This window comes from Manis pentadactyla, chromosome 10 (genome assembly GCF_030020395.1).
Source record: "Manis pentadactyla isolate mManPen7 chromosome 10, mManPen7.hap1, whole genome shotgun sequence".
In the NCBI taxonomy this organism is placed as follows: Eukaryota; Metazoa; Chordata; class Mammalia; order Pholidota; family Manidae; genus Manis; species Manis pentadactyla.
The window spans coordinates 62641292-62657550 of record NC_080028.1 but is presented as its reverse complement, the minus strand read 5'-3'; the positions used below and the strand labels follow the sequence as shown (position 1 = coordinate 62657550).

Genomic DNA, 16259 nt, shown 5'->3' with positions numbered 1-16259 from the left:
AAATAGCAATCACATGCTAAGCCTCTTATGGATTTTCTCACTTAAACCTTGCAAAATCTGAAGTCTTATTAGTTAAGTACTGTTTGCCAAAAGAGTGGATTTTCAAACTTTTTTGTAAACAATGGGAAACAAAACAATAGACAAAATCTTCCACTAAACACCAATATGGAAATCCACTAAAAAAATTTTTAAAGAACAATGGAAAGCACAACTGTCCTGGTCAAAACTGGGATTGGGAGCTAGTCCTACAAGCCCAACCTCCTCCTCCACCTCCCTGGCCCGTCAGGCACAACCATAGAACCCTGGGCTCCTGAGCCTGAGAATAGCCATCAGCCAGACCTTGATATGCTCTGTCTCATTTAATCCTCACGATCTGATGAGGTTTGTCATTAATATCGTTTTATAAGTTAGGAAACCCCAGCTGGGAAGGCTTAAATGATTTGTCCAAAATCATATAGCTAGTGGTTCAAAAGCGAAGATTCAAATGTGAATCTTTCAGACTCTAAGGCCCTTCTTTCCAGAACATCCTCCTTCTACTTGAGCAGACTTTTAGGCTGATTCATATTTAGGAAGTATTTGGATCTTACCATCCAGACTTGCCCAACCTGGGCAACATTATGTTCTCTGCCAGCTGTCCTCTTAGTTCTTCTAGGCCCTCAAGGGCCTCATCCCAGAGCCTTCCAACCAATCCTGTTTGACCAGATAACACCGAAGAACAACGAAACAATAAAAATAGCTCACAAAATGATATCTGTGTGCTCAGCTGGGTACTAAGCATTTTAAATGGATTGTCCCACTAACTCCTCTGAACAGCTCTGAGGCAGGCACTACTGTGTTATTACTGCAAAATTTTGCAGATGGGAAAACCAAGCACTGCAAAGATCAAGTGATAACATAAAGCAGAAGACAGGATCTACCTTGATGACAGTGTATGATCTTGTTACTTCCTAACACACTTTGGTCCCTCCTGGCAATGCAACTGACACCTTAGCACTCCGTGTTTTTTCACACCATGACCACTCTCACAACTGGGTCCCCTTGCCTCTTTCCATGTGACTTTACTCTTTTTTTTTGATATTATATATTTATGATATTTTTGGATATTGTAGTTTAATGTGTTATACCTCCTGGGAAAAACAGATTTATTCCTAAAGAGAATTCTCCAAGGAGTGACAATGCTTTAATTTGATGTACTGCATAATGGTGGTGTTGTCGGGCACGCTGCCTGACTGATGGTTTCCAGCTCTGTGGGGCCCTGTAGGACCTCTGCCCTGAAACTTCATCTTGATCAGCATGGAAACATGTGTAAAAGGGCACTGGATGATGCCATGTAAAAATATAAAGAGAGAACTCCTTCTTCTTACCTATAAAGAGCAGCTTGTGTTGGGAACTTTACGGGAATGATATGGATCCAGATTTCAGCAAGTTCCATGGAGCCCTGTCTTCCCTGAAAGAGACTGGGGACCAGATCAGAGCTCTCCCGGAGGATGAATTGTTACAGGACTGTCCTGAGGGTCCCAGAATTAATCTAGGATTATTCATCTATTAAATAACTATTGTGTATACAGGCGCTATATTAGCTTCTTGGGTATTTTGTGCTGTGGCCAGCCTCTAAAAAAGACCGTATTTGTCCTATAACAGAGAAAAATACACAGTTCTTAGAAAGATCAATACAATATTTCATATACTAATATGCGCAATTGGGTATTTGTTAAATATTTTCAGAGATGCTTGTAGTAAGTTCCCGAATTTGAGCCAGCCTCCAGGGGAGGCCTCCTGGGATGCCCTTTGCTTTTCTTTAGCCAGGCATTTATGTGTTTGCATGTGACATGAAAGCAGCATGGCCTGGGTAACCTACTTGATGGGTATTAAGACTAGTAATTTGCAACTTTTCACTGTTACAAATATGAGTAGACTATGACATCATGCCTGCCCTTAAAGGACCAACAGTCTAATGGGAAACAATTTTGGAATGGGGTTAGACAGTGTATAGCACGCTCCCAAATTCCTTGTAAGCAAGACCCTTCCTCTATCTTTTCCTACTCCTTTATAAAAGGCAGATAGAATGATATAAGGTATGCTTATTAATTATCTGGAAGACCAAAGCTGGGAATAAGAAATGGAAGCTAATATATGGAGTGATAGGAATAGTGTTGTCGGTAACTGAGAACTCTGTGCTGAAACTAGCAAATGGAAATTAATAGGAATACATAGAAAATCCTGTCTTTAGTCTAAAAAATTCAGCAGCATATAAGGACAGGATGAGAGAGAGCTGTAGTCTTCAAATTCAAAAAAAAATTCCCCAGACTTTTCTCATGAACCTAAACCTGCCCTTGATATCCTAAATCCTTGCTGAGCACCAGGCACCAGGTGGGCCCTGTGGGATCTCACCATCTGATGTAGCTGCAGATGCAAACACATAGGCCAGTACAGCTCAAGAGAGAAAGCATTCCATGGACAAGACCTCATTGGGAGTAGACACAACACTCTAACAGGTCATATGTGATAAAATAGCCTATAGAAGAAGGAGACCAGATTGGTGAGTGACCAGGAAACCAGCGTGTAGAGAAATATTGAGTGACTGCAGGATGTTTAGTCTAGAGAAGAAAAGATTATGAGACTTTGATAGCTGTTTTCCAGCGTTTATAGAGCTATTGTGTGACTACCAGAGAAACCTTAAGACTTTTTTGGGTTATTTCAGTTCAACCAATGGGGTGAAAGTTAGGCAGGAGCAGATTCATTTTGATGTCTTCAAAAGTTTTCCTGCCAACTTTGAGAAAGGCTTCCTCTAAAAGGCATTCCGGCAGAAACTAGCTGACCATCTGCCTTGTAGACTGCTCCCTTCGGGAAAGGTGTTTGGAATGAATGATCTCTGATGCCAGTTCTTTAATTTTTACTTTCCAAGTCAAGTGGGAAGTAATATAATTTTTCATCTACCTTCCTTAAGCCTCAGACTGGCAAGAATTTTGCTAGCCTACAATTCATGAGTTTATTTCCCCTTCTTCCCCACCTTTGGTGGCTGCAACAACCTTGACTTAGTAATAGAATATAGAAAATATACTCCAATCATTAAAATACATTGCTAACCCACTTGGGGTAGAATGGCTGTGAAACCTATGCTGTGTTCATTCACCAGTGAGGAGTAAAGACCAGTGCTCATCAGAACTGACAAGAAGGAGAAATTCTTGCCTCAAAGTGAGGTAAATGGTGAGAGAAGTTCACAGACCAGAGTGCATGAGATGGAGCACATAGAAGGCTCCAGGTCAGGGGGTGGACTCGTGCTTCCCTGAGCTGCATGAGTGCTGGGGGAAGGCAGGCACCCCGCAGCTCCCTGGAGCTGCCCTAATATGTACTGTGGCTGTATGTCCCCAGCTTCATGGTCAGGCCGGCATCTTCCAGACACCCATTATGTTTTTAGGTGTGCCCAGATATTATCATCCAGCCAAGAAGAGGAAGAGTTACCACATGCATTTGCTGGCCATTTCTACTGGCAGCTGATGACCATGGAACCCTATAGCCTGAAAGTTGCCTTCAGTGTAACAAAACATACAGTTCTAGGGAGACTAACAAAATACTTGGGCCAATAATTTTCTGTCACTGAAGACTGTCTACTTACCTCTGTTTCTTGCCAAATAACTTCACTTTGGCATCATGTCAGCCAGCTTAGTTTAGTTAAGAAGGGTGAAGTCTAACTAACCTAACATCACTGTTTAGTTTAGAAGAATGAAGTCTTAATATGTTGTTATGCTTATGTTTATAGAGGATGACAAGTGAACAGAGACATAGTCCCATCTTAGTTATTACCATTAACCAGAAGTCATGTTACAGTGAGGCAATATATCTTATTTTTAGGTTGAAGTGCTTATTTGGCCTAAAAATAATTATTTTGAATGGTAACAACAGCCACTAGGAAGAACTGGCTAAAACATAATTTCAAATAGTTATTAAGAGTGTTGCTGTTATTCAGTAAGAAGGAACAATAAGTAACACTTAAGCTACTAGTGGTAGCTTTGCCAAGTTAAAGAACCATTACTGTAAAGAGCAAGATATGATATAGCTATTTCATATAAAAGTATAATGAGAAGTATGATTATTTGTCCTGAAGCAATTGCTTTCTACAATCCAATAGCAAAAGGGATGCTGAGTAGCTTGCAATGATAATGATGATAACAAAGGGGAAAAAGCAAAAGCCAATTCCCTTTTTCCAATTCATTGAAGGGCACACACACTATTGTGTGCAGACACCCAGCATGCCCCACCCAAAGGTTAAGATTGTTTCCACCTGACATACTCAAATAGACCATTCCAAGGTCATTGCTCTCTTTTCTTGAAAGAGCAGCAGTGCTCAGTTGAGTTGTTTGATAAACCTACTACAGTCAATTTTAATCCAAGAGCATAAACCATTGTAACTTGAGATGAAGGATGAGGCACCCAAGAAGCAGTACTAACACTGCAGATACATGAATTCACGTGACTTCACAACAATTCTGTGAAATAGGTACAGTTATTCTACTTCAACAGAAGCACTGAAATTGAGGCACAAAGGGTTGTAAGGAACTCATCCAAGATCACACTGCTAAGAATTGGCATGGGAGATATTTGAACTCAGACAGCCTGGATGTTTCCAAAATCCAAGTACTTAACTATCGTCCTGCCTCCCCAGCAGTGGTATGTAGGTCAAATTGATCAAGTGCCTCATGAGTACCAGGCACTGTGTTAATCCCGTGATCTACATTAGCTTATTGAGTTCATCAGTTGGGTCATTTGGACACAGGTGAGAGAGATAACAAAAGAATCACCAGGTCAAATGTTCTGTGTGTCTTTGGCATAATACCCTAGCTTACCTGTAGTCTCTGTGTTACTTAAATTGCAGGGCATTAGCAAAAAGAAGTTATTGTATTATCTCGTCCTTGCAGGGGTGGAATGGTCCAAACCAGTGAGCAGTATGAATTTGTGCATCATGCTCTGTGCCTGTATGAGAATAGACTTTCAGCAGAAACTGTCCAGTGATTGTCTGAAGATTTACCAGACCACCAATCTCTAGGGGTGATTAGTCAATTACCCACTTGAGGCTTCTGGAAGGAGCTTTCTGCAATGGAAGGAAGGAGAAGCCCTTCAGCCAAGCTGTGGCACAGACTGCAGAGGACGGCAACCTGTTAAAGACTGCCAGTCCCTTGTGTATGTGAATGCGTTTGTAAGCATCCCCTAAATTATTCTGAAGATCCTCTGCTGGAGGTATGATAGATTTCTCACACACCTAAGGGGGGTTTTGTTTTGTTTGTATTGACTATCTGCCACACAGAATGTATGGATGAAATACTCAAGTGATGTATGTCATCAGACATCGGAAGGAGCCGCTGAAGAAATTATTATCATGTGTTTCGATGCTTTAATGTTTGCAAAATCTGTCTTGTGAATGGGCTGTCAGCTATTAAACTGTTCCTGTTCTAAGTGCTATTGCCTTTCGCAGTTACCAGAATCTTGACGCTCAAGTTGCAAGTGACTGACAATGGATTTTTAACAAATAAGTTCTTGTTTTTGAAAAAAAAAAGTCAAAAGCAGTAACTGTTTTATATGGAAATGTGTCTTGATAATATTACCTATGAAATGTGCATTTATCAGTACCTCGTATCAATCAGTTACAGAGCACAATGATTGTCATTGGGTCTATATGTATTTACTCTCTATTATTGGGCATAGAGGTGGTTTCTGCCCCAGAACTCTATCCACTGTATTTCTACATTGTGAGTCATTTTACTTTAAAAGGAAAAAACAAATTTGTAGCAACTATGATGTATCAAGAATTTTAAATACTTGTCTCTCTTTTACTAAGAAGGAATTTTTGAATATGCTGTCTACCTGGAATCTCTCTCCCAATAAAAGGCTGATGCCTTTGGGAATGACTTCACCTGTCCCATTCCCAGGTGTTCTTCAAGAGGATGCTGCCATGGATACCCTTACATTTCTGAAAGGTTTTAATCCTTAAGAGACAAAAGTTAAAAAAAACTACACTCAGCAAACACTAGATGTTATGCTCAAATATGAATTTTTAACACAGCTGTGTTGACTTTGTTTCATACTGCCAATAAACCACTTAATACTAAATATTGTAAAGCTTCTACTTTTTTTCTGTTTGGAAACAGGCTGTTATCTTCCAGGGGAACTGGGAGTAGGTAACATGGTGGGTTTAGTTTTAGTCTCTGCCTCTCCCCAGTGGAGATACTGATCTCAAAACATAAAACTGTCATCACCTGAGGGATAATGATCCAGAAGTGCCACCATTATGGGGGTTTCCTCAATATCCCAGCATATCATTATACAAACAGTACATATTTATGTCGTCATATCACTTGTCAAAGACCCTCATAAATGACATGACTTATGTTCATTCAGCAGAATCACATCACTTGAAGAGATGTAATGATTTAGGAGCATTCAGTTATCTAAGATTGTAATTCCTTTTCTCCCCCTGGAGTTTCAGAAGCAGTCATGTGCCAAAGGGATGTAAGAGAAACTTACTGGGTTTTATTCTGCTCCTGGAGGCTGGAATATTTTCTACATAAAAATGGAGAGGTAACCATAATCCCTTCTTTCTAAGGAAGCAGACAAAGGACACTGGTGTAAAACTTCCCCAAACAATTCAATAGGAGGAAGTACTCGTCACTGACATTTCCCCCCACGGTGAAGGCACATTTCCTTCCTAGTCTTTGCTTCTCTTATCTGGGAGAATTTTTTTCCCCCAGGCGAAGCATGAAAAGTTGCTAAGTGAAAATGGAGGCTGAATTTTACATGGCGATTCTTACCTGCTTGATCTTTGGGAGCTCAGGTAAGTGGGCCCGCCTCACTTTCCTGAGGCATTTCTCCTACAGCCAACAGAGCAGCCTCTGTCCTTTGAAATGTGTCTGGAATATGGTGGAAATGGAGCCAAGTCTCCACGGCAGTTTAACCAAAGACATGAGGAGGGGCACTGAAAGTAGCCAGCTGTGCCACACCACTGAGATTTCTCTCCAGAAGAAAACAAATGGCCTCCTCATGTCATACAAATGCCTCGGGCAGCTCCTGAAATGGTGTCTTCATACCAGAGAGTAAAGCATTGTGAGGAGAAATATTTATTATTATATAATAGCCGGTGACATTCTCCATTATCAGGAGAGTAATTATCTTTTTCTCATTTCTTCTCATCTTTTTCATTCAGATTATAGTTTTGTTTCATGTTAAAGAAAGAAAACATAAGAAATATAATTAAAGAGGGTGAAAAACTCTGATGTGTATTATTTGGAAGTTGTTATTTGGAAAGAAGTTCTGAATATTTTCATGGGAAAACTGGGTAAATTAAGTACAAGCTCAGAAAGTGGTTTCTGAGCCTGAATATCTCACTGTTTAATACTAATGTTTAACAATTGGGTGTTTAATTTTCTTACATTGTGCAATGCTGATTTCTTTAATCTCCTAGTATTTAAGCCAAAAACTATAGATATTGTCACAAAATAGAAAAATGTTTCTTTCCAGCACTATAGGAAATTTAGTTTGTGATTATCAATACTTTGGCTACTATGAGCTAGGAAGATATGCTGAGAGGGGTGGGAAATTTTGTTGTATTTTTGGATAAAGAGATCCAATTTTTAAATTATTATTCAAACTATGCACTTTGTATACAAATACCTATAACAATGGTAATTTAAGGATTGGAAAAGAATGAAAGAGTACCAGAAAAGAGTAAAATGTTCACAAAAGGAACTGAGCTTTGCATAAGCACGTTTAACTAATTGGGCTAAGATATCACACCATATTCTTTGGATGGTTCTCTTTCTCTTCCAAGCTTCCTTTCATTATTTCAGTGGGGGTGTGTTTTCTTCCCTAAACCGTATGAAACTGAAAGAAAAGAGCTAAGTGACATTTTGACATTCTTACCATGTCTGGCTTGGGGTTTTAAACCACTCGTGTTGAAGCTGGGAATATTTACTTGAAGTGATAGCTGTACTGAAAGATAAGTAAACCTTGTGTTTTCCTGGGCTGACTGTGGGTGGGTGGCTGTTTTGTGATGGCCTTACAGTTTGCTACATAGGACTTTATGAGCTCTTCATCTTCCAGCGGGGTTTCAGATTGTCCATGTCCAGAAACAACAGTGCCTTTCCAAAAATAAGACAGTGGTCATGGGCTTGTGCAATAGGACCAACCAGAACCAGCAGTGGATGTGGACCGAGAGTGGAAAGCTCCTTCATGTTAAGTCTGCACTGTGCCTGGGCATCTCCAGTTCTTCTCGAGGCCCTCTGCTGCCAGCCATCTTTGCCCACTGCTCCCAGGCACCCCGATGGACTTGCCACGAGCAGGGGGGCTTCCTTGAGATGGGAAATACCACTCTCTTTCTCAAGAAACAAAGTTTTAAAGTAGTGGTCAAGAAGGGCAGGAAATACCTCCACAGCTGGATGAAAATAGATGTCAACAAGGAGGGAAAACCAATCAATGAAAGCCTCTGCTTAAAAAAAGGTGAGCTATCCCTTTCAGAATCAGTTCTAAAAGTTCTTCTGCTAAATGTCTTGTTTTTTCACATGCAAGAGAAGTTTACATACTCTACATAATTCCTTTGTAAGATTTATAAGCCAGTGATAATGGATTGTGTGGTGCCCACTGACTTGGAAAACTCATTATCCTCCTTAAAATAAGCCCAATTTTTCTTTCTCTCCCACTCTTCCCTCCCTTCTTTTCTTGTTTCTTTAAAATTATACAAATATTTCTTAAGTTTCTCTTTTATGCCAGACACTAGGCATTTTGGTTAACTACTTACTACTAGATGAGGGACTATAGGTCTAGACACAAACACAGCATACATACACAGTGACAAAAGCCAATATTGAGGAAATTAATGATCTTGCTGATGTAGACATTTCTATTCTCTGATTACGAGGAACTATTAAAACCTGAAAGTGGTACTCAAGAAGACTGGAAAGATACTAAATCGTGCCTTTGCAAATGTCTTAGGAGTAGATACCTTTTGGAGATAAAATACTTTTGAAATGGTAAGAGCCAATGTGCAGCCACAGAGTTTTCTGATTTGTTGATCACTGATGGCTACAGCCTAGATGACAGACACATGTAAAAACATGTATGCACACACACAATTTCCTGGTGTGCACACAGTTCACTCTTGTGTGGAATTTTTATTTGTGGGTACAGTTTAATTTCCTATTTCACTTAATCATTTTATTGCTTATTTACTCTTCTAGTAGAGGTTTGCTTTAGGAAGTTATAAAAAATAAAACCTTTAGAATCATATATTAGGTACAGACTTTATAAACCACTGGAGAAATTACCTAGAAATGAAGATCATCAGTAAGGAGACTGAAATTTGTCAAAGTGAAGTGAATTGTCTCAGATAATTTGATGGCAGAGGTCTGATTAAAACCCAAGTTTCTTAATTCCTTGTCCAGTGTACATTCCATTATACAGTGTTTCCCAAATGCCTGACCACAGACTTTTGCCCAATGGCCTACATGAGGATCACCAGGGGGAGGGGAGGGAATCACTGCCTTCATTTCTTCCCACACTACCACCTCCAAGATTCTGTTGCAAGAAATCTGGATTTGGACAGATACTTGATGTTTTTTCAAATGTTCCCTAGGTAATTTTGATCCATAAACCCAACTGGGTATCAGCATCCATTGTACTGTTAAACTTTTTTACTAAGTGTTGATTTTGAGGCTTATGTGTCTTTCCACCATGCTAATCCTCAGACAATTTTCTGTCACTTACTCATTTCATGAATTAGATAAGCATTTAATTAGATGCCACTTGAAAGCAGTGGGCTCTTCTACAATAGAAGTTGAGTATTATAAACCCTGTTCTTACAAAAGTTCTGTAACAGTAAGATAAGAATATAAAAGTCAATTCCAAAATTCAACTTTATCAGAGAAAATACAGCAAGAACACCAATTTGTACAATTCCTTTCCAGTAATTCATCTAGGAAAGCCTGTCCTAAACAACACAGAAATATTGTAAATATTCTTGTTGTACATGTTATACATAAGAAGTGAGATTCCTCCTCAACTCCCAATCAAACCTTAAGCAGAATATTCTTTCATTGGAACTTTAAAAAAAAGTAGATATGGATTCAGTGGAGAGTTATTCAAGATAGAATATAATTCATGGAAAAACTATCTCCTTTACCTTCCTACGAAACATATCTAATGGTGGACTTCACTTCAAAAGGAAAGTGGATGGAATAGACTATTTACAGTTAACCACTAAATGTACCATATCCAAAACATGTCCAATGATGTATATTAGGAAAAAATGGTCTTCTAGAAAAAGCAGAGTTAAAATTTGCAGAGTGGTACAAAAAAATCTTATATTTGAATATGCTTTTGCTTTAACATACTTTTATAATACATACTTTTGCTTTAACAGTTGTAAGCTAACATTCAGTCTTATTCTATAAATTCACACAAAGCAGTCATCAATAATGCAGTAAGAAAAAGAAAAAAACCAAACTTTGTTCTATTCAATAGTATTGTGATTCTATATAATCACACATTTAACATTTTTTTTAAGGATTATTATTACTTTAGGAGAAATAATGCATTCTGAGGTCCAAATCTCAAATACATAAACTCTTGAAATACAACACTCCTCTGTGGAGGGCTTCCTGCATAGGATAAACCTTATAATCTAAAGGGAAAATTATATTGGCCTATGGTTTTGGGGTTACTTGCATGCTTCCAGGGAAGGTCATTTGAAATTGAAAAAAAAAAACTTCATTTCCCCATGACCAAGTCTTTTATACATACAGGAGATGCAGAGGGAAAGAGTTAGAAAAACTAAATTACTATACTAAATCCTATTAAGAACAGAGATCATGTCTTAGAAGACTTCATCTCCTTTAAAGGTAATCTTGGTACCCACGCTCAACAAACACTGATTAAATTGCTAGACGTTGTTGAATATCAGAGTCATAGGGAACAATAAAGGAAGGCTAAGGACAGCTTTGAGGGATGCAGCTCTTGACATCAGGACAATCCCTTTCCTCTTCTATCCAAACCGAGTATAATTTTTAAACCCACCAAACCATCAAAAGTTACAGTTGCAACTCTTCCAACAGGAAATAGTCTTGGCCCCACAAGCAGACCACACAGGTTCAGTGGCCCAATTACGGAAGCTTTGTGGACCTATGTGATATGGAAAAGAAGTTATTTCTTGGCCCCCTTTTCTATATGGAAACAGGGAAATTTACTCAGAGGACATCACTGATATGAAAACATATCTGAGTAAATAATCCCAGAGAGGAGGAAAGCGACACATTTTAAGCTTGTGAAATGGGCTTCCACGCCAGCACAGATCTTTTGGCAGGCAGACCATGTCCATGTAGCTCTAGGTCTTCCCCATGAAGGGCACAGAATTGTATCCACCAATTGGATACTTTTTCCAACTGTTACCAGGTCTCCCTACACTTACAAACACTTGGATGATTATCTAAGATTGATATTTTCACTCAGATAGTTCCTGTTGTTTGGAGAGTAACATTCCAGGTAAGATGTCAGCTAACCAATCAACATCTATTCAGCATTTACTACAGCTTTATTCATTCACATCTCACAGCAGGTAAATTTTTGCAGGCATGTTTTCTAGTGTCCTTAAGGTGATTGAGCTAATGAGGTCATTTAAAGAGATTTTGCCATTGAGGTGCACCATATTGTTGCCAGTCTTGATATAACTGCTGGTTAAAGTAATCTTGTAACTGTAGTAATTTGGGTGAGGGAACAAAATGCATAAGCATTGTAATAGGAGACCAATAATATATGCTCTTGAGAGAAGGAGTTTTCGTAGAAATTAATTAGAGATACGTAGGAATTCTTGTAAATCCAGATAGCTTGAGGGGGAAAAAACAAAACAAAATGAAGTGTCTTGAATACACAGGCCCTATTTTGCCAAATTGGCTGTCACAACCATTTTAGGGTTTGTTTTCTCCTTGCATCATTACATCAACTTGAGCCTTGCAATTGATCACTCATTTATGTGATCACTGAAAAATATCTAGCACAGCTTCCAGAGCCCCTCAACCACTTTTAGCCTGTGACATGTTAATGAATTTATCAGGGCACACACAGAACCACATATGATTTCCATGGCCCCTTAGCCCTGAGGTCTTTGCCGGCCCCTTCTTTCATTAATTTTTTTTAAGTAAATTTAATAAATTTTCATGGACCCTAAGTTTTTTTTTTCTGATTTGTGGGAAAAAAACAGTTTAATTTTGTTTGATCCTGAAAGTTCAAAATTTTTTCTTTTAGAATTTCAAAGATATTAAATAATTTATTTGGCCCTAAAACATAGGGGGCCGCAGGCACTGGGCCTGTGGTGTCTAATGGACGTCAGCCCTGAGCACACCGAGGTAGTCATCTCCTCTCACCCCCCTTCTCATGACGCTGCCTCAGTAGCCTCAGGCTCAGCATCTCTCCCCCACAGGACTTAGAAGCCATCCTTCCTCCTCCATCTAGCATCTATCTATCCATCCGGTGTATATATGCAAACATAAACATAAATGTATCTCCAAAAGAAAACATGGGGCATTAGGATAAACCAGGATAATACAATTTGTAGCATAGTAGTTGAGTAATAATTAGTTATTGAGAAGTGTTACTTTGATTAGTCCTTACTTTTTTATTTAAATTTTATACTATGTCATACTTTGATTTTTTACTATACTGTGTATTGGTATCACTTTCCACTTATTAATTTTACTTTATTTTTAACCTCAGATTTTTTTTAAGTTCTGTTAGAATGTTCTTAACATCTGCTTATGACTTCTGATCTGTTTGTCATGTCTCCCATTGTTTGCAAATTCTGCATCTTTGGTATCTCTTCACAAATTTCACCTCCTTCACGTTTTCAAATGTTAGATAGGCATTTTTTTAATGTGCCTTTTATTTCATTGATAACGTTTTTTAAATCATTAATTATTCTTTTTAGAATTTCTAATAATTATTTAGACTATTATAATTCCTATCCTTTTCACTTCCTTTAGCCCAATCTTAATACATTTAATGTATTATACTTAATATATTTAATGTAATATACTTAATATATTGTTTCATATATATTATTAAATTTTGCTGTATATATGTGTATATGCATATATAAACACACACATATGCACATATACATAAGGCATCATTTTTCTAAGGAATCTTCTGTTTCATTTGTTATCTCTTTTCCAGATTACTTTCCCACTTTTAAAAGGCACATTGTTTTTGGCATATTCCTACAGAATAGAAAGTACCAATATAGTTAAAGCTTTCTATCTCCAAAATGAGTTCTGTTCAAATTTTTCTGTTTTCAAAATGTTCGAAAGTTATTTGTACCACTTCAAGGAGGAAAACTAACAAAGTGTGTTCTGTCTTTATTATCATTATACAAAAAATCCATTTCACAGACTAATTAATAAGCTGAAATATGTGTTGCTTTTTTAAAAAACATATTCAAAGTAGGGGCTTGATATGGCACAGTCACTGCAAATTATCTTGCAGGTGAGCTATTGGCACCTTAAGTGCTAAAACTTTTTAGAAAGTTTAGAAAACCCAGGGTGGTTCACCTTATCTTGAATTGTGTTCCAAGAAGAATTGTGTATAATGGGGAAACAAAGTAGTAGAAATGGTACAATACAGCTTTTTAAAAATAGCTTCAACATATTGTTCCATTGTGTAAGAACTTTTCCATGCATTTGTCAAAACATATCTTGCTCTTTCACGAACTGTAAAATGTACATACCTTCTTAAAGAACATCAGAAAAATTTGCAGCTACCAAAACATCAAAAAACTTAACTATTTTTAGTATAACTTTAGAGCATCCATTTTAATAAAGTTCAGAAGATGAAAAGATGAACTAGTTTGATTGCCTTATGTATTCCCATAATGGGTTTTCTTTCCTCCCATCTACTTTATACTCCTTCAATATCTCCATAAGGAACGATTAGATTCCGTTTGGGCTCATACTGTGTGGACGGATAAAACCACAGACTTAGATATACGTTAGAATCAGCGGAGACACTTGTTAGGCACGCAGGTGCTGAGTACCACACTGCGTCTGCTAAATCACTAGTCCTAGGAAGAGGGCCAAGGCTTCACTATTCCAACAAACTTCAAAGAAGAGTCTGATGCTTTAAAATACACAAAATTTGGAAATTGGATATTAAGTCTTTCCTTCTTCTAGAATAACACAAGTTAAAAACAGACACAAAATAATGGGATACTGGACTTCGATATTTTGTAGATTCTTTCTTTGGTAAAAAAGATAGTGACCTGAAGTGAAAATGGACTTATTGGTTGGCAATGTTTTAAAAATAAACTTAGGAGGTTAATTAAAGACCATTACAGAAGACTGAAAACTGTTCCATAACATATTCCAAAGCTACACACAAAGGTAATAAGCTATGTCATTTGCAGAAGAAATTTCAAGACTGTTTTGATTATTTACCTAATTTAGGAGAGTTCTGTTTCATTTATTGAATTAATTATGTAAGTTGACTTAAAAAAATGTTCTTACGATGAGAACTTACCAGCTTCTCCTTCGTGAAGATGAATAAGCATAGGTTGACATGCTCAGACAAGTAACTACATGCTAGATATTTGGAAGCTTGTTTTTGTCCTCGTATCCCCATTGTTACTTTTTTTTTTTGAAGGTCTGAAAGCAAAAATTGTCATAGGTGGTAATCAACTCAAAGGCTCAGCTTAGCCAAAGCTCAAAATAGGCAAAATATTAAACTCCATATACAGAAACTTTTACTTTCCAACCATAGGCAAATGCCTACTTAAAAGCACCTAACTCAGTTAAAACTGTAGAGTTAAGACCTCTTCTTGGGGTTTATTGTAAAGGAATACTACAAAGAGTACAGTTGGGTTTGTCATGTGGAAAACACCCAGGGACAAGTAAATCTCCTGGTTGATGTTCAGAGTGGCTAACTTGGGCACAGTGGCAGTAATTTTGACACAGGATTCAGAAGGAAAAAAACAAACAAAAAAGGGGAATGTCCAAAAATCTATTAAAGACTAAAACTTGTAGGTATATGGGTAGGGTTGCCAGACAAAATATACAACATCCAGTTACATTTGAATTTGATACATGACAAATAATTTTTTAGCTTAAGTCTATTCCTAATACACAATATAGTAATATATAATATAATCTTTGTAATATTGTATATCTGGGATATACTAAATTTACTGATTTATTAATTATTCATCTGAAATTCTAATTTAACTGGGCTTCATGTATTTTTACTTGCCAAATCTGGCAACCTTATGTACAGGGTGCCTTGCCCAACCCTCTACATCTCAAAGAAAAGATGCTTAATAGTCATGAGTATGTTACTAACTTTTAAGAGAACTGCTAATGTTTGCATTATGCTAAGTTTTACAGAAAAACCTTTTCCATTTTGATCATCTTTTTGTGCCTTATCCCACTCTTCTCTACACACATTATCATATGAAATATGTTAGTCAATTGAAATTGAGATGGAAATGAATATGACTCAAGAGGGGTCAATGAGGTGGAGCAGAACAGGGACAATGTAATTTTTACTAGCCTCTTTGGGGGGCCTCCAACTAGCACATAGTAGTTGCTTAATGAGTAGTTGTTTGAATGAACCAGTAAAGTAGTAGTAAAAAATGAATCTTTTTCTTCTTCCAGTGTTTAATCCAGAAACTCTTCAAAGTTATGGTTGTCTAATTGGGCAAGATTTTATAACCTGGGAAACGCTGATGCATTATGGAATTGATGGAAGTATCTAAACATACCTTTCAGGCCATAATTTACAGACCTTTCAAATGCTTGACATCATACAATCGTTCTCTAGGCCTTGCCGCACAATGTGTGGGCCAAGGACCATTAGGATCGGCATCACCTGAGAATTTGTTAGGAGTGCTAATTCTAACAATCTTTACTGAATCAGAATTTGCATTTTAGCGCAATCCCCAAGAGATGGAGAGCATGTGATAAATGTATGACTAAATGAATCTCCTCTACAAACCCTTTTTTTTTAAGTATGGACAATTCAGCCTTGCCAAGTGAAGATATAAATTAATCCCACCAGCTCATAAATTTCAGATCAATTCACTCTTCTTCCAGAAGACAGTGGCTTAGAAAACACAACTCTCCCATGATTTATGCTCACACAATTAGGGTTTGCAGTATGGTAAAAGAAATGTTACTGCAAAGGGTTCATGACAAAGTTAAGGCAAGTTATTAACAGTGATTCTCCACCTGGTGTTT

The 16259-nt window shown here is 37.6% G+C and overlaps 2 protein-coding genes across 9 annotated transcripts in view; both read left to right on the top strand.

Moving 5' to 3' along the window:
• The window catches only part of PTPRR (protein tyrosine phosphatase receptor type R), a 224182-nt gene extending 218068 nt beyond the window's left edge, over window positions 1-6114 (top strand). For all 6 annotated transcript variants that reach the window (XM_057486872.1, XM_057486871.1, XM_057486870.1 and 3 more), the window contains one exon: window positions 4917-6114. In XM_057486872.1, coding sequence (XP_057342855.1) covers window positions 4917-5010 — 94 coding nt within the window. In that variant the 3' untranslated portion in view covers window positions 5011-6114. The remainder of the gene's footprint in view (window positions 1-4916) is intronic.
• Window positions 6115-6688: 574 nt separating this feature from the next.
• The window catches only part of PTPRB (protein tyrosine phosphatase receptor type B), a 122908-nt gene continuing 113337 nt past the window's right edge, over window positions 6689-16259 (top strand). For all 3 annotated transcript variants that reach the window (XM_036917636.2, XM_036917635.2, XM_036917634.2), the window contains exons 1-2: window positions 6689-6826; window positions 8092-8487. In XM_036917636.2, coding sequence (XP_036773531.2) covers window positions 6772-6826; window positions 8092-8487 — 451 coding nt within the window. In that variant the 5' untranslated portion in view covers window positions 6689-6771. The remainder of the gene's footprint in view (window positions 6827-8091; window positions 8488-16259) is intronic.